The sequence below is a fragment of the Chanodichthys erythropterus genome, chromosome 15, assembly GCF_024489055.1.
Source record: "Chanodichthys erythropterus isolate Z2021 chromosome 15, ASM2448905v1, whole genome shotgun sequence".
Taxonomy (NCBI): domain Eukaryota; kingdom Metazoa; phylum Chordata; class Actinopteri; order Cypriniformes; family Xenocyprididae; genus Chanodichthys; species Chanodichthys erythropterus.
In genome coordinates, this window is record NC_090235.1 from 1,514,156 (window position 1) to 1,532,809 (window position 18,654).

The 18,654-nt window shown below is 43.0% G+C and overlaps 1 protein-coding gene across 2 annotated transcripts in view; it reads left to right on the top strand.

Annotated features, from left to right (window-relative positions):
• osbpl3a (oxysterol binding protein-like 3a) overlaps positions 1 to 18,654 on the top strand; it is a 37,990-nt gene that overhangs the window by 5,435 nt on the left and 13,901 nt on the right. The window contains exons 2-15 of one of the 2 annotated variants that reach the window (XM_067411204.1): positions 4,678 to 4,809; positions 5,047 to 5,163; positions 5,264 to 5,317; positions 5,445 to 5,558; positions 5,677 to 5,805; positions 8,776 to 8,860; positions 9,015 to 9,118; positions 9,434 to 9,517; positions 9,608 to 9,758; positions 10,719 to 10,804; positions 10,907 to 11,038; positions 11,778 to 11,871; positions 12,058 to 12,293; positions 13,762 to 13,899. In XM_067411204.1, the coding sequence (XP_067267305.1) occupies positions 4,693 to 4,809; positions 5,047 to 5,163; positions 5,264 to 5,317; positions 5,445 to 5,558; positions 5,677 to 5,805; positions 8,776 to 8,860; positions 9,015 to 9,118; positions 9,434 to 9,517; positions 9,608 to 9,758; positions 10,719 to 10,804; positions 10,907 to 11,038; positions 11,778 to 11,871; positions 12,058 to 12,293; positions 13,762 to 13,899 (1,641 nt within the window). In that variant the 5' untranslated portion in view covers positions 4,678 to 4,692. Of the gene's footprint in view, positions 1 to 4,677; positions 4,810 to 5,046; positions 5,164 to 5,263; positions 5,318 to 5,444; positions 5,559 to 5,676; positions 5,806 to 8,775; positions 8,861 to 9,014; positions 9,119 to 9,433; positions 9,518 to 9,604; positions 9,759 to 10,718; positions 10,805 to 10,906; positions 11,039 to 11,777; positions 11,872 to 12,057; positions 12,294 to 13,761; positions 13,900 to 18,654 lie in introns of both variants that reach the window. The other variant, XM_067411203.1, reaches the window with a different exon arrangement.

Here is an 18,654-nt window from a genome sequence, read left to right on the forward strand (position 1 = left end):
TTTTTTTCTCTAAGTTGAATAGGGAAGGCGTAGGACATACAGTGTATGCGTTTTGAAGAATGCCTAAACGGGACTGAACATCTTGGATGACATGGGGGTGAGTAAATTATCAGGAAAAGTTTTTTTTAAAAGTGGACTAATCCTTTAATACTGTGTGTCGTTACCTGGATGATCCATGGCTGTTTTTTGTTTTGTGATGGTTGTTCATGAGTCCCTTGTTTGTCCTGAGCAGTTAAACTAAAAAAAAGAGGTCCCAGGTTCCACAAATGATTTGGTTTTCCAGTATCTTTTGCATAATTGAACCCTTTATACAGCAGTGACTGTGTGATTTTGAAATCCATCTTTTCACACTGGGGACAACTGAGGGACTCACACAACTATTACAAAAGGTTCAAACATTCACTGATGCTCCAGAAGGAAACATGATGCATTAAGAACCAGGAGGTGTAAACTTTTCAACAGGATGAAGATGTGTAAATTTTTCTTAAATTATATTTTTTTAATTTAGTACCACTCTTCAGAAGCTACATAAGATGATTACATGTCTGCCAGAAGACAGATTAAGTACAATTTACCTTGATCTTCAAATTCAAAAAGTTTACACCCCCTGGTTCTTAATGCATTGTGTTTCCTTCTGGACTATCAACAAAAATACACTGTACCACACGGCCCTTGAATGTTTTAACATTTTAATAAAAAAAGCGATAACAAAAAGTATCATAAAAGACACCATTGTTTAAATTCTAATTACATTTATTGATTATATATATATAAATATAGTTTGCATCATGGCCATAGATCGCCTATCGCCATGCCTGTCTTTGGAATCTTTTGTCAGCATAATAATAGGAAAGAAAAGGGTCAAAGGAAAGCCCTGCCTTTCTGTATTTGCATATTTTCCTGTCAAGGGATAAGGGAACTTCACCTATTTTAGGAGAGTTTCCTTTCAAACATGTTGATTAGCAACTCATAAAAAGCATAACTGTGTTTTAGCAACACCTTATGCCTGATTAGCAGAAATGTAAATAACCATATATTTACAACCTAGTATGAAGGGCAGTTCCTGCTGAAATGTTTGTAGTATGTAAACGTTTGTAGATGAAAAACCACAGGAATTCATTTTTCCCTAAACACCAACATGCATTCGGACGCACACACATTCTTGTCTACATACCTCAGTCTAGCTTTAGACAAGTCTGGCTCTGCAAACTAAACAAAAATCAGACTGAGTTTGGAAACTCTGACTAGAGTTACTGGTATTTACACCCAGATTCTCAAACATACATAAATTAAAAAAGATACAAGCAAGTGACCCCCTTGAATGCTCGGAAAATTGTGCATTTGTGTGGAATAATAACATATTTATCCCACGGCAAGAGCGGACGAGGAGATTTTTTTTGTGTGTGCGGTTGTCTATTTACCACAAATTTGCCCTGGTGACTCAAATGACCTGAGCATTAGTAGTCTGTAGTGTTGCCCTCTCACTCTGTCTATTTTTCCTATCGACATCCTCCCTCTAATGCTTTAACCTAAAGATTTAACAGTGTATGTAAACATTACACATGTGTATGTGTGTCGCTGGGTGTGGACGTATATAAAGTCATTTTTAGTTTGCGGTCACTCTGAAGTAGTTTGCCAGTTGTGTTTGCGTGGGACATTTTGTTTGCGTTTGATAAGTGTGTATATGTGAGTGGGACAGACTGTTCATAAAAACCTTGACTTTATAAAAATCGCAAATTAAAAAAAAAAAAAAAAAAAGATAATATTTTCTTATTTAAACACTTAGTTCTAAGGTTTTGGATTGTGTTGCAAATTAAAGTGTCATGAAACCCTCCAAAAAATGTGGTCCAGTCAGGTTTGTGTTCTAATGGAGGTATTGGTATCAACCTCTCACACCTGCTTTCTTCAATTCACACTTGCACGGAAAATGCAGAGATATATTATACATTGTTTTGTAAGCTCCTACATTGCACAAATGCACAAAATGTGTAATTTTGTATCTGTAATTAAATGCAAAAATATATGCTGAGCTATTTTCATACTTTACATCAAAGATACAGTATATGGGTATGAGCATCAAAACTATGAATGAGGTTTTATGTTTTAATAACCTAATACACATAGATATGCTGAGCCATTTTAAGTTATACTTTACATTTAAAAATATGTGAATGAGCATCAAAACCGTATGAGAATAAGCTTTTACATTTTTAAAGAATTAGTCAACTTTAAAATTAAAACTACCCCATGATTTACTCACCCTCAAGCCAAAACAACTACAGTGCTCATCAACATCAGCAGTGTCATCATTTTTCATGACACCTTGTGACCTTTTGAAAATGAGTTGAAAGCATTCTGAAATATGGGAGTGTTTGTTTGCATGGGGGAAAATATGAGGTGTTGCATGGTTTCTCACAAAACAGAACAAGACACTTTCAAACAATAACCAAAACTTTAAAAATCTTGTGAGCAAAATTTTTATGGAAGAGTTTCCAGATTATGGAGCAGTCAGATGATTCATTCATCCACCCTAAGCACATTTAACATATCAGACATATACACTACATCAGTGTGACAGGAAAAGTCTACAAAGTTAAATCCTGTTAATGGATTAGGCTAGTTCACTTTAAAATGAAAATTACCCCATGATTTACTCGCCCTCAAGCCATCCTAGGTGTATATGACTTTCTTCTTTCAGATGAATACAATCAGAGTTATGTTAATAATCACCCTAATGTTCCAAAGCTTTATAATGGCAGTGCACGGAAACCACCTTTTTGAAGCTTGAAAAAAAGTGCGTGCATCCATCATAAACATAATCCACATGGCTCTGGGGGGTTAATACTGGCCTTCTGAAGTGAAGCGATGCATTAGTGTACGAAAAATATCCATATTTAACAAAGTAAAATAACTAGCCTCCACCAGACTGCCTTTCATATTCAACGAAAAAAGCGCTGTTTCATGTTGAATACGGAAGCCGTAGGACATATCGTAAGCGTTTTGAACTGCGAGAGGTCTTACACTTTCTTCATAAGTTGAATGTGGAAGGCGATCTGGCAGAAGCTAGCTATTTTACTTCATAACGTGTTAAATATGGATATTTTTCTTACACAAAAGCATTGCTTCACTTCACCCCTGGAGCTGTGTGGACTGTGGAGTATGTTTATGATGGATTGATGCACTTTTCTGAGCTTCAAACATGTGGTTTCTGTGCATTGCCATTATAAAGCTAGGGAGCATTAGGATGATTATTAAAATAATATTCGTCTGAAAGAAGAAAGTCATATACACCTAGGATGGCTTGAGGGTGAGTAAATCATGGGGTAATTTTCATTTTAAAGTGAACTAGCCTAATCCTTTAAGAACTTTGTAGACTTTTCCTGTCACACTGATGTAGTGTATATGTCTGATATGTTAAATGTGCTCAGGGTGGATGAATGAATCATCTGACTGTTCCATAAATCTGGAAACTCTTCCATAAAAATGTTGCTCACAAGATTTTTAAAGTTTTGGTTATTGATTGAAAGCCTCTTGTTCTGTTGTGGGAGAAACCATGCAACACCTCATATTTTCCCCCATGCAAACAAACACTCCCATGTTTTAGAATGCTTTCAACTCATTTTCAAAAGGTCACAAGGTGTCATGAAAAATGATGACACTGCTGATGTAGATGAGCACTGTAGTTGTTTTGTATCATACCCAAAGCATGTATATTTGTATTGTTATTATTCATAAAACATGTTTCATGACCCTATAAAGAGTTAAAATTGAGAACGAGAGAGAGAAACAACAGCTGTTCTTGCTCCTTGTTCGTGTGTGTGTGTGTGTGTGTGTGTGTGTGTGTGTGTGTGTGTGTGTGTGTTTTGATTGCACAGGAACACACTGTTCTTGTGCCCCTATCCTTTCTTCTTTCAGTGGACCATGCAATTTGCTCAAATTCCTTCTCTCACACACACACACACACTTGGCTCAGGTGAGATTAAATAAATAACCTGATAAATGATCTTTGTTTCTTTATGCCATGAATTTTGGGCCTAAAATATAAAGGCAGCTATACTTTTTCATGTTCATTGACCCATTTACATTTACTCGTTGTTTGTGACATTAAATAGTTGGATTTTACATTTTATTGATGACAAGTTAAATTTACTTGTAAAAAAAATCTGAAAGCCTGTATTAGATTGCTTGCTTGAGAATGACAATTTTTATACTTGTCTTATGCATTGTATTGTGTTTTTGTAATTTCTTTTCATTTAATTTTTTTTTCTTATTTTTAATGCCTTTGTGCTGTAACCGCTGTGATCTTTTAGCTTTTTCTTTATCAGGGACATCTGTTTTTGACATTTATTACATTATATTGTTTCTACTTATTTCTGTATATTTATTTAAGTATGTTGATGTTTGTATGTTTTTCCTACCCGCTATTAGATTATTGTTAGGTACATAAACTAAAATTAAGCAAATATTACTGGCCATAACTAAAATATTTGGAAATTCCACCTATGACAGTATGACCATTACCTTGTTTTACATCTGCACAGATTTCACTGATGCTTCTATTTTTGTTGTCATTCACTTCTTCATCTCACTCGCTTGTTCTTGTCTGTGACTCTGTTGCCCTCTGCTGGCCACATGATGTAATTTTGTGTTGAGTATTGACTGTTTTTGTGTTCACAGTAAGTTAATTGCAAGATGAGTTCAGAAGAGCAAACTGCACCACTGTCTCCCAGAACATCACCTGCCACACCAAGCATGGCACCATTTACACAACGGAAAGAGAGTAACTCCTCATCAGAGGACAACAGACAGGCAAGATAAACCGCTTCAGATCTTCATCGAGATGTTTGCTAAAACATCTAGTGTGCAAATAATACATATGATGATCTTTTGAGGCAGCTGGTTATGTCATAATTTCTCTGTATGCTTAAAATCAACATCTACAATAGCAGTGTACTTAATGGGGAAAAAGGATATTTTTTGTTCTTTCTCCCACAGCTTTTTAAAATGTACACTTCTTTCTTTCTGTCTCATTTTCTTATTCTTTAGGGCAGCTGGGAAGTGGTTGAAGACTTACGGGGACTGACAGAAAATATTCAAGAGCCTGAAAAGCAAGAAGGTTTGCTGTTGAAAAAGAGGAAGTGGCCAATGAAAGGCTGGCATAAGGTGATCACATGGTTTTGCCATTGAATATAATTACATTGAAATACATGCATCTTAAACCTAAGGGTGCTAAAAAGTTTTTTTTGTTTTGTTTGTTTAACAGAGATATTTCCTGCTTGAAAGGGGCATCCTTACATATGCCAAGACTGGGACTGATGTGAGTGTTAAAAAAAAAGTCTCATCCACATACTACAAACACTTTCTTCAAGGCTCATATGGAGTAAGATTGCTTAAAACCTGTCCGAGATGCTCTTTCATCCCTTACTATGTGATTGATTCCTCAGCTAAAGAAGGGGCGGTTACGAGGTCGCATTGATGTTGGTCTCTCTGTCATGGCCATGAAGAAGAAGTCAATGTGTATCGACTTGGACACAGAGGACAGTATCTATCACCTCAAGGTATTGGCATGCACACAAACAACACACACCTACATATGCTGGGCAAAGAATTGTAGGTATTTATTCTCATTTTGAGAATGCACATGCTCATTAGCTGTATTTGCTTTTACATTCACAGGCAAAGACTCGGGATCTGTTTGAAAAGTGGGTGACGGAACTACGTCATCATCGAATGTTCCGACAGAACGAGATCGCCATGGAGCCTCCCGAGCGACACCTGCAATCTGATCCTGTCTCCAACAGACTAGTATTTACCCTCCTTATGCAGTAATTAATCACAGTGTAGTATAAAATTCAGCCTTTAGACTCAACATCCCATCAACAGGATATGAAACTGTAAAGCTGTTAGAAAAGTCACAATAATAATGAGATCCACTAAGAAATTTAGTTTGAAACTCACAATTATTGATTGCTTAAAGGGTTAGTTCACCCAAAAATGAAAATTCTGTCATTTATTACTTACCCTCATGCCGTTCCACACCCGTAAGACCTTCGTTAATCTTCGGAACAAAAATTAAGATATTTTAGTTGCAATCCGATGGCTCTGTGAGGCCTCCATAGGGAGCAAAGACATTTCCTCTCTCAAGATCCAGAAAGGTACTAAAAACATATTTAAATCAGTTCATGTGAGTACAGTGGTTCAATATTAATATTATAAAGCAACGGAAATATTTTTGGTGCGGCAAAAAAACAAAATAACGACTTATTTAGTGATGGCCAATTTCAAAACACTGCTTCAGGAAGCATCGGATCATAAATGAATCAGTGTATCGAATCTGCTGTTCGGAGCACCAAAGTCACGTGATTTCAGCCGTTGGCAGTTTGACACGCGATCTGAATCATGATTCGATACACTGATTCATTATGCTCCGATGCTTCCTGAAGCAGTGTTTTGAAATCGGCCATCACTAAATAAGTCGTTATTTTGTTTTTTTGGAGCACCAAAAATATTCTTGTCGCTTTATAATATTAATATTGAGCCACTGTACTCGCATGAACTGATTTAAATATGTTTTTAGTACATTAATGGATCTTGAGAGAGGAAATGTCATTGCTCCCTATGGAGGCCTCACTGAGCCATCGGATTTCAACTAAAATATCTTAATTTGTGTTCCGAAGATTAACAAAGGACTTACAGGTGTGGAACGGCATGAGGGTGAGTAATAAATGACAGAATTTTCATTTTTGGGTGAACTAACCCTTTAAGCAATGAAAGAAGTAATGGCTGATATTTCTACAGTTATGGCTTTTTAAAAACAACATTAATAGTTTTCCATCAAGAATTTTGTAAGATTTGTTAAATCAGGAATCAAAACGACTGTATGTACAGTAGAAAAAGAGTTTGAATTTGAAGGATAAAGCCTGAATTTTGCTTGCAACATCAGTCTAATGTTAATAATGCGATCACTAATTAAAAAAAAGTGAGTTTAAGTTTCACACTTAAAGGGTTAGTTCAACCAAAAATAAAATTTCCGTCATTAATTACTCACCCTCGTGTCGTTCCAAACCCCTAAGACCTTTGTTCCCCTTCGGAACACAAATTAAGATATTTTTGATGAAATCAAAGAGGTATCTGAACCACACATGGGCAGCAACATCATTGCAACATTCAAGGCCCAGAAAGGTAGAAAAGACATTGTTAAAATAGTCCACGTTAAAATAGTTATTTTTTGTTTTTGTGCACAAAAGATATTCTCGTCACTTCATAACATTAAGGTTGAACCACTGTAGTCACATGGATTATTCTTTAATACCATTCTGGACCTCAAAAGTGCAATGTTGCTGATGTGTGGTTCAAAAACCCTCAGATTTCATCAGAAATATCTTAATTTGTGTTCCGAAGATGAACAAAGGTCTTGCGGTTTTGAGACGACATGAGGGTGAGTATTTAATGACAGAAGTTTCACTTTTGGTTGAGCTAAGCCTTTAATTCTTAGATTTCCAGAACTGCAAACTACCTAGAGTTTTCAGACGTACAAGGTGTCAGGTTCTCAGAGACTTTTCTAAGGCAAGAAATCCTGAAACATGACCCCAGTCCCCCACTTAGAGTGTGATGACACTTGGCAGGTTTGGTTTGATTAAAACTAACTCGGGTGTGATTGCTCTGTTAGTGTGGTTCATTTGAATAAGTGTGAACACTGCCGTCCGTATCGTGGTGCGCATAAACAAGTGGACCCCTGAAAAGATGTCTCGGTCGGCTTTCGCATACCTGTTTTTTTTACCTCATAGTTTTTTCACGCAATGATGCCCATCACAGTTCGATATAGGCATCAGAACAACATCTCCTCGAAGCAGATCTTCGTTTGTGTGTGATGGAGCGATTCATGCTGCTGTTTTGACCCCTTTACATATTTTATAAGCTCTTCATAAGTTGTTAACTCCATCTTATATCATCATATATACTGTACACATGTGCAGCGAGTGCATTTAGCCCAGCACACAGCACTGTTTTGGAAGTTCCACCGCAAAATATACGTTTTTTTTTTTTTTTTTGGTTATTGATTGTTTTGTATCTTTAGGTTCGGTGTTAAAAATGACAATGTGAACACCAAGTGAACCAGGACTAAATGTATTTTTTTTTTTTTTAGCCCAGACCAAAAGAACCAAAAAAACAAGTGTGAACACACCTTTAATAAGAATCACAAGCTGAAATGTCATGAAATAGATGAAGACTGATAAAAAGTTTCATGAACAGATAGGTTGAGAGTGACTCTTGAGGTACCAACAACGGTTCAAGTCAGACAACAGCGGTGGTGGTGAGGGAGTCATGATGTGAGCTGCTGCTAACAATAAGATCGACCTTTCAGGGTAGGAGATGGGCTTAAACTGAACTCTCAAAACTAAGTTCCAGATTCTGGAAGATAAATTCTTCAAACAGTGGTTCTGGTCCCTCAAGAGTCACTTTCAACCTGAGTGTCTATGTATGAAGCTTTTTAAAAAAAAATCAGTCTTCATGTATTTCACAACACTTCGGCTTCTTATTAATTAGGGGTCATGTTTCATGATTCTTTACCTTGGCAAAGTCTCTGAGAATCTGACACCTTGTACTTCTGGAGACTCCAAGTTCTAGAAAATGGTGGCACTGGAGATTAAAGGGTTTGTGATTTATATCTTACAGATGCCAAACTTTTGAAGTCTTTACTATTATTTCCACAGAAAGGCATGTAGCTATATGCACCAATGATACATTTTGTCTTTTTTTTTTCTTTGTTCCTAGCGTTCATTTCATTCTAAGCAGCCTTCAGCCCTGTTGAAGAACAGCTGGCGCCAGAACTCACAAGACATGGAGAAGTGCTGCAAAGGTAGCTGCAAAAACCTGAACTGACACATTTTTCTGCTGCATTAACCATGGCCAAAATACTGTTCATCTCTCAGATAATACACAGAGAACATTTTGAAATACAGGATGACCCATCACTAAGAAAATGAAATTGTAAATGGTAATCTTTTTGTTAGATCTTTCAGAGTGTGAGTCGTCGTTGCTGGAATTAAATCTTCTTCTGAAAAATATGGAAGTTCTTCACCGAGCATTCTCAGCACCTGCCATTAACTTTCTGCAGGTAATTTGCATTATTGTATGCGTTGATAAATAGGTGTTTATGTTTTGTGTGTGTGATTAAATTAATTTTGGAACATCCAGATACCTCCTAAACTCTTCATATATGTACAATACTATTTGAAAGTTTGGGGTCAGACAGATTTTTTTTATTTTTATTTTTTTATGTTTTTGCAGTTTCTTATGCTCATGTTTTTTAGACAAAACATAAACATTTGTGTGCGTGTGCGTGTGCGTGTGTGTGTGTGTGTGTGTGTGTGTGTGTGTGTGTGTGTGTGTGTGTGTGTGTGTGTGTGTGTGTGTGTGTGTGTGACCCCAGACTGAAGGGTCCAAAAAAGAGAAACGAGGACACAAAAAATGGAGATCAAAGAATAATAGCAAGGAAAATAAAAGCACACTACAGGTAAGATGGCTCTAAATCTAACTCCACTTTACACATACAGATACTGCATCACATACTATCTGTCATTTACCATCTGTCATTTTCTAGCAGAATCCTGACACTTCATCTTCCCGTCTACATGTATCTCATCCAAACTTGGTATATTCAGAGCCTGTTTCACCAGACTCATGTCTGGATAGTCCAGACTCACCCACAGAAGCCTCTCGGATGCAGGAGGAGTTCTGTCGGCTCGCTGGCACTGGTGAGTATGAATGTTCACATGTTTGCAGAAATATTTATATGAATAATTATGATATACACTGATCAGGCATAACATTATGACCACTGACAGGTGAAGTGAATAACACTGATTATCTCTTCATCATGGCACCTGTTAGTGGGTGGGATATATTAGGCAGCAATTGAACATTTTGTCATCAAAGTTGATGTGTTAGAAGCAGGAAAAATGGGCAAGCGTAAGGATTTGAGCGAGTTTGGCTAGATGGCTGGGTCATCTCCAAAACTGCAGCTCTTGTGGGGTGTTCCTGGTCTGCAGTGGTCAGTATATCAAAAGTGAGAACTATGGGAAGAAGGCAAGCTGGCGGAGGCAATGTGATGCTTTGGACAATGTTCTGCTGGGAAACCTTGGGTCCTGTCATCCATGTGGATGTTACTTTGACACGTACCACCTACCTAAGCACTGTTGCAGACCATGTACACCCTTTCATGGAAACAGTATTCCCTGGTGGCTGTGGCCTATTTTAGCAGGATAATGCACCCTGCCACAAAGCAAAAATGGTTCAGGAATGGTTTGAGGAGCACAACAATGAGTTTGAGGTGTTGACTTGGCCTCCAAATTCCCCAGATCTCAATCAAATCTCAATCAAAGTATCTGTGGGATGTGCTGAACAAACAAGTCCAATCCATGGAGGCTCCACCTCACAACTTACAGGACTTAAAGGATCTGCTGCTAACGTCTTGGTGCCAGATACTACAGCACACCTTCAGGGGTCTAGTGGAGTCCTTGCCTCAATGGGTCAGGGCTGTTTTGGCAGCAAAAGTGGGACCAACACAATATTAGGAAGGTGGTCATAATGTCATGCCTGATCGGTGAATTTTAGTAAAGAATTAATATTCACTTGCATTATCAGCTACTGACTTTTTTTGATATTAGAAGAACCATGAAATGACACATACTCTTCCCCTTTCTTTCTTCTACTAGTTCATTCCACTCTTAAGTCAGCGTACTCTTCCCTTTGCGCAGAAAGGGACAGAGTCAGGAACACATTAGATTGTATCAGTGAGAAGGTATACAAGCAACAAATCGATGTTATCTGTTGTTAAGTGTTTATATTCTCTGTTGTTATTATTGGCCCAAATCAAGCCAATTATATCTTCTTATCCAAACAGGATGTCCTTGATGGGTCACGCCCTCTGCTGCAGCAGGTGTCCAGTGAGAGTCGAGGTTCAATCCCAGAGTCCTTGTCAGAGTTCTTTGATGCTAAAGAGTATCTACTGTCTGGCAGCTCATCTGAGAATGAGGTCAGAAAGGTCAAATCACAGATTTGCATGAATCATCTGTCAGTGATTTTTGTGATGGAATTTTTTTTTTTTTATCAATAAGAAACTAAAAAGTGAGGCACTGTGAACTGAACTGCAAATTAACGGGCTAAAAAGTTTTAAAAGTCTGAAATGTGAATCTCCTCATTTTAAGGCCCTTAAATATGTGTTTGTTTTCTGCTAGATATTCAATTTTGAGATTAAAGTCTTAAATCTGATAGAAAAAATACAGCCATTTAGTGCAACTCGATATTGTTAGGTCTTATTTAAATAGGCCCTGTCCAAAATGGCACCCTAAACACTTGCAGTCTTCCTACGAGTCTGCACTTTCGTGATGTAACGGCGCTATGACTGTCGGGAAGAAGTTTGGTGTGAAGCTCGCACGAGTTCGGTCTCGGCAAAAGTGCATATCGGGGGTGCATATCGACCACGATCATTGTAAGTTACTTTTTTAGGCACAATATTGTCAGTTTTTTTGCCAACGAAGATTTCCAAATGAAAACACAGCAGAACCTTTGTTCTTCTCTGAGCAACAAAATCACAGAAAATTTGAGACTTTTTTTTACCGTATTGCACACCCCCAGCATAGTTTTAATTTTTATTTCTTTGGGCCTTAAAAAGGTCTTTAAAAGCTTTAAATTTGACTTTAAAAATGCGCAGGAAAAAGTTACACATGAATTCCTTTATGATCATTATACTTTTTTTTTTTTTGTGTGACCAGGTGTCTGATGATGATTCGTACGTCAGTGATGTGAGTGACAGCACATCAGTAGAGTTTTGCAGGAATGAGAATGGCAGCGTGAGGGAGAATTTTGGTGAGGCACTGTCAAACCCACACATTATTTATTTATTTCAAAAAGGGACCGTGTACATTAATCAAAATTCATGAATGTAAATGTACCCAAATTAGCCCAAAGGCTAGTTTTCAATTTCACCTTTACGAAGCTTCGCCTTTCTTCGCATTCATATTTAATGGATTGTTTGTATGTGAGTGTCTTCAGGTAATGGCAACGAAAGTGCGGTGATGAGGCGAGGCCGTTTGCCAAGTGCACGCATGAACGAGAGCGTGAATCTGTGGAGTATTCTGCGCAGTAACATCGGTAAAGACCTGTCGAAAGTGGCTATGCCTGTCCAACTCAATGAACCCATGAACACTCTGCAGAGACTATGTGAGGAAGTTGAGTACTGCCACCTGCTGGACACCGCTGCAAACACACGTGACCCACACTTGCGCATGGTGAGCTCAATCAAATTATAATTCTGTCATCATTTACTTGAAATTCTAAATCGGTATGACTTTCTTTCTTTTGTGGAACACAAAATAAGGTAATTTTAAGCTTCAGAATGGATTTTTTGTTTAACTAGGACTGCATGATTATTTGAAATTTAACAATGATTTGTACTTCTCTTGATTATTTAATCATAATTGTCTGCGATATGTACATGATAAATACACTGCCGTTCAAAAGTTGGGGATTGGTAAGATTTTTTAAATGTTTTTGAAAGAACTCTCATATGCTCGCTCAAGCTGCATTTATTTAATCGAAAATACAGTAAAAACAGTAATAGTATGAAATATTATTACAATTTAAAATAATTGTTTTCTGTTTGAATATATTTTAATGTCATTTATTTCTATGTTGACAAAAGTTGAATTTTCAGCATCATTATTCCAGGCTTCAGTGTCACGTGATCCTTCAGAAATCATTTTAATATGCTGATTTGCTGCTCAAGAAACATTTCTGATTATTATCAATGTTGTGTCCTTTTTTAAGGATTCTTTGAATAGAAAGTTCAAAAGCATTTATTTGAATTTGAATGAATGAATGATGCATTTATATAGCGCTTTCATATGTACTACTGTACACCCAAAGCGCTTTACAATCATATCAGGGGTCTCTCCTCATCCACCACCAGTGTGCAGCATCCACTTGGATGATGCGACGGCAGCCACAGTACAACGGCGCCAGTGCGTTCACCACACACCAGCTGTAGGTGGAGAGGAGAGAGAGTGAAAGAGCCAATTCAATGGATGGGGATTATTAGGAGGCCGTGATTGTTAAGGGCCTATGGAGGGAATTTGGCCAGGACACCGGGGTTACACCCCTACTCTTTGCGAGAAGTGCCATGGGATTTTTAATGACCACAGAGAGTCAGGACCTCGGTTTAACATCTCATCCGAAGGACGAATTTGAAAGCTTTTGTAACATTACACTGATCAAGTGACAGTAAAGAACAAAAGATTTCTATTTCTGATAAATGTTGTTCATTTGAACTTTCTATTCATCAAAGAATCCTAAAAAAACTGTTTTCAACATTGATAATAAGAATAAATGTTTCTTGAGTACCAAATCAGCATATTAGAATGATTTCTGAAGACTGGAGTAATGATGCTGAAAATTCAGCTTTACATCACAGGAATAAATTACATTTTAAATATATATTCAAATAGAAAACATTTTAAAGATATATTGGATCAATTTGGATCAATTAAATGCAGCTTTGGTTAGTAGAAGTGACTTCTTTTAAAAAAATTTACTTTTGAACGGCAGTGTATTTATTTTCCTGATTCGTTATAATGTAAGCCCTGCATATGAGTTTTCTTAATTTGTGGTTAGAATGAAAACAATAGTGAATAAAAATTTCAACTATAATTTTTGAGCAATGTTTAATTTAATTCTATTCTTGTGTGTCTTTTTCTTAAGGTATATATTGCAGCATTCGCTGTGTCAGCCTATGCATGTTCATTCACTAGAGCAGGAGGAAAACCCTTTAATCCTATACTTGGAGAGACATTCGAGTGTCTTCGGCCAGATAAGGGCTTCCGCTTCATTGCTGAACAGGTAACCATGCACATTTCTGTTATTTCAACCAAAACGTCTCGGTTACGTATGTAACCCTCGTTCCCTGAAGGAGGGAACGGAGACGTACGTCAGTAGTGACCGACGAATTGGGATAACGCTTAGAGAGCCCTATCATCTTCGTGTAAACTAAAACAAGCCAATGGAATTGGCGTGCGATATTTGCATAATGCGCACCGCCCCCGACAGGTGTATATAAATAGGAAGCAGATGCAATCGCACTCTGTTTTTCGCTGAGGAGACAACTGGTGTCCGCACTACAGCGAGGGTACAGAAACTGTGGCGACGGGACGTACGTCTCCGTTCCCTCCTTCAGGGAACGAGGGTTACATACGTAACCGAGACGTTCCCTTTCAGTCGGTCACGTTCGACGTACGTCAGTAGTGACCGACGAATTGGGATCCCAACTAAAGCGCCACAGTTACGAAACCCCTTCCAGTGCCCAGCACAAGCTCAGCCGCCCATAGCACCGGCTGGCGGTGAAGGGGGCGAGCTTACACCGAGAGAGTCTACTGCTGTCTAACCACTACCCACTAAGTAAACTAGACACACTGGGGAAAGCGAACCCGAAGGGACGCTGCGGAAACCACTACCTACCCAATGGGGGAGGAGTTTACGTGGGAATACACACATGGACTGGCCCGGGGGGGCAGTACGCATATGGAGTCCCTGGGATGGCTCCACCTGGTTAGGGGGAGACTCATCTGACAGGTGACAGCAGAGCTGGCTCTGCTAAGGGAAAGACACGGACTCGGCCCGTAGGGAGTTTTAAACCGTGGAAAATACACATATGGGACCGCTCACGTAGAGGGGTCACGACATATGGGCCCCAGCCAACAGACAGCGTCAGCGACGGATGTAGGCCTGGCATCAGACACTCCGCAATGTCCGAGCCGAAGGGGGAGGCGGAGGAACTCGACAGGGTTCGCCAAGCGGGGAACACGACTGGAGTGAAAGTATGCACGTATCCGGCCAGTGGCGGGAATGGCATTGCAAGCCGACACTTAGAGTGGGTACAACACGTCTACCGACTAGAGGATGCGAGTACACGTGAGGATACCGGCTCTACACGTAGGCTATAAAACCTAGCGAACGTGTTTGGTGTCGCCCAGCCCGCAGCTCTACAGATATCTGTCAGCGAGGCGCCATGAGCCAGCGCCCAGGAAGAGGCCACCCCTCTGATGGAGTGGGCTCTCAACCCGAGCGGGCAAGGCACGCCCTGGGATTCGTACGCCAAGGCGATGGCATCCACTATCCAGTGGGCCATCCTCTGCTTGGAGACAGCCTTTCCCTTCTGCTGGCCTCCGTAACAGATGAAGAGCTGATCTGAGGTCCTAAAGCTTCGCGTTCTGTCCACGTAAACGCGCAGAGCGCGGACGGGACAGAGCAAAGCTAGGGCTGGGTCTGCCTCCTCCGAGGGCAGCGCTTGCAGGTTCACTACCTGATCTCTGAAGGGAGTGGTAGGAACCTTGGGCACGTATCCAGGCCGGGGTCTCAGGATGACGTGAGAAGCACCGGGCCCGAATTCTAGGCACGTTTCGTCGACCGAAAATGCATGCAGATCCCCTACCCTCTTCAGGGAAGCCAATGCAACCAGAAGAACCGTCTTAAGAGACATTAGTTTCAGGTCGACTGATTGCAAAGGTTCGAAGGGATGACCCCGGAGAGCTGTGAGAACCAGGGTCAAATCCCAAGAGGGTACGGAGGAAGGGCGAGGAGGATTCAGTCTCCTGGCCCCCCTCAGGAATCTGACGATCAGATCGTGTTTCCCCAGGGACTTACCCTCAACTGCATGGTGATGTGCGGCAATGGCGGCAACATACACCTTGAGGGTGGAGGGAGACAGCCTTCGCTCCAACCCATCTTGCAGAAAGGAAAGCACGGATCCGACCGAACATGATCGGGGGTCCTCTCGGCGAGAGGCGCACCATTCGACGAACAGGTTCCACTTCAGCGCGTAGAGATTCCTAGTAGAAGGAGCTCTAGCGGAAGTGATGGTGTCTACGACCGCTTGCGGGAGATCACTCAGAACCTCCGCATCCCGTCCAGGGACCACACATGGAGGTTCCACAGATCGGGAGGCGGGTGCCACAGGGTGCCCCGTCTCTGAGTCAGGGTGTCCTTCCTCAGAGGAATCGGCCAGGGAGGTGCTGTCACGAGGAGAATGAGGTCTGAGAATCAGGTCCGAGTGGGCCAGTACGGAGCCACTAACAGAACCTGCTCCCCGTCCTCCCTGACCTTGCACATGAATAGTGCGAGAAGGCTCACTGGGGGAAGCGCATGTTTGCGCAGACCCGGGGGCCAGCTGTGTGCCAGGGTATCCGTGCCGAGCGTGCCGCCGGACAGGGAATAAAACCACTGGCGGAGGGCAGTTTCCGGGGAGGCAAGCAGGACTACCTGGGCCTCGCCGAACCGCTGCCAAATCAGCTGGACCGCCTGGGGGTGGAGCCGCCACTCGCCCGCAAGTAGATGCTGCCGTGACAGCTCGTCGGCTGCACGGTAGAGCACACCTGAGACACGAGTGGCCCGAAGGGACCTCAGATCCTTCTGACTCCACAACAAGAGATGGCGGGCGAGTTGCAACATGCGACGGAAGCGTAGACCACCTTGACGGTAGGTGTACGCAACGGCCGCAGTGCTTAGTGAGCGGACTAGAACGTGCTTGCCTGACAACAGCTCCTTGAAGCGGGCCAGCGCAAGACGAACCGCTAGCAACTCGAGGCAATTGGTATGCCAATGCAGCTGAGGCCCCGTCCAAAGACCTGTCACTGCATGCCCGTTGTACGTGGCCCCCATCCCGTGGCAGAGACATCTGTGGAGACCACAGCGTGCCTGGACACTCGTTCGAGGGGTACTCCGGCCCACAGGAACGAAGGGTCCAACCACCGGACAAGGGTGCGACGGCAGCTCGGTGTCACGGGGACACGGAGCGTGCCGCACTGCCACGCCCATCTCGGGACCCGGCCGCGGAGCCAGTGTTGAAGCGGTCTCATATGAAGCAATCCGAGCGGCGTTACCGCGGCTGCAGATGCCATATGCCCCAGGAGCCTCTGAAAATCTTTCAGTGGAGCCGCTGTCCTGCACTTGAGCGAGCTCAGGCAGTTCAATACCGACTGGACGCGCACCTCGGTGAGACGCGCAGTCCGTGCGACCGAGTCTAGCTCGAGACCGAAACAAGAGATCCTCTACCCGGGGGCGAGTTTGCTCTTGTCCCAGTTGACCTGAGGACCCAACCGGTTGGGAGCTACAACCATGTCGGGTAGGACTTTGTACTGACATGCCCGACCCTCGAACGCAGACCAACCTAGGAAGGGTCTGTGTCGAGGCAGAATCGAGACATGAAAGTATGCGTCCTTCAGGTCTATTGCTGCAAACCAATCCTGGGGACGGTCCAGGATTGGCCGTAGCCCACCGCCCTTTTACGGTACAATGAAGTAGGGGCTGTAAAACCCCGCCTTCATATCGGCTGGAGGGACCGGCTTGATTGTACCCTTCGCCAGGAGGACAGCAATCTCCACCCGGAGAACAGGAGCACTGTCCAACGACACCTGAGTGAAGTGGACAGCCCTGAAGACCGGGGGACGCCGGGCGAACTGAATCGCATAGCCGAGTCTGATAGTACGAATGAGCCAACTGGACAGGCTGGAGAGCGCTATCCACGCTTCCAGACACTGAGCCAGCGGGACCAAAGGCACCACAGACGCACCGGGGGTGGGGCAGCAAGGCAGAGAGGGACCCGACTCGGACGGCTTGAGGGCGGCCCGGAGTGGGGTCGGACTCTGCGAGGCAGCAGTGTGCATGGGAGACGGCGCACGGGACGCGGTCTGCACCATCACACTGCCACCTGCTGGCGAATGGGGAGGGAGCTGACAGCAGCGAGGCGGAGCCTGGCACACTGGCAGACACCCCTTGTTGTGACCTGGAGTTTGAGGAAACTGCTCTTTTTGTGGCAAAGTGGGTACCGCTGGACTCCGGAGAGCCAGCGGCGGTAGATGGACAGCCGCCACAAAATCCCCCCGGCCCTCCTCCGGGGTTGGGAGAGCAGATGGAATACTCTCCCAAAGGGCAGGAACCTTCCGCTCCAGGTCGCCCGTCTCAGGGCCGAGTTTTCCCCGACCGCTTGCCACCTGGCTGGCAGAGACGGGCTGGGCACCACGTCCACGCCCGGCACCCTGCTGTTTGGCTGGTGTAGGCTGCTGCTTTGCCAACTTAGCAGGGGCGGAGGAAGACGCAGGCGGGCGCCCTCGGCGACGAGCGGGCTGAGGCTGAGCCACGGGCGGCTGGGTGGAGGCAGCAGCGGACCGCCGTGGCATGACATGTCTGATAGCCTCAGCCTGCTTCTGTGCAGCGGAGGACTGTTGGGCACAGCTCTCCACCGCGTCGCCGAAAAGGCCGACCGGAGACACGGGGGAATCCAGGAACCGATGTTTGTCGGTCTCCCTCATGTCTGCCAAGGTCAGCCAGAGGTGGCGTTGCTGGGCTACCAGAGTAGACATCGCCTGGCCAACAGAACGCGCTGTCACCTTCGTTGCCCGGAGGGCAAGGTCAGTGGCAGCGCGCAGCTCCCCAAGCAGCTGTTGGTCAGGACCTTCCTGGGGCATCTGCGACAGCGCTTTTGCCTGATAGACCTGCAAAAGGGCCACCGCGTGCAGGGCAGAGGCAGCCTGCCCACAGGCACTGTAAGCTTTCTCAGTCAGACCGGCTGAGAATTCACAGGCCTGGGACGGGAGACGCGGC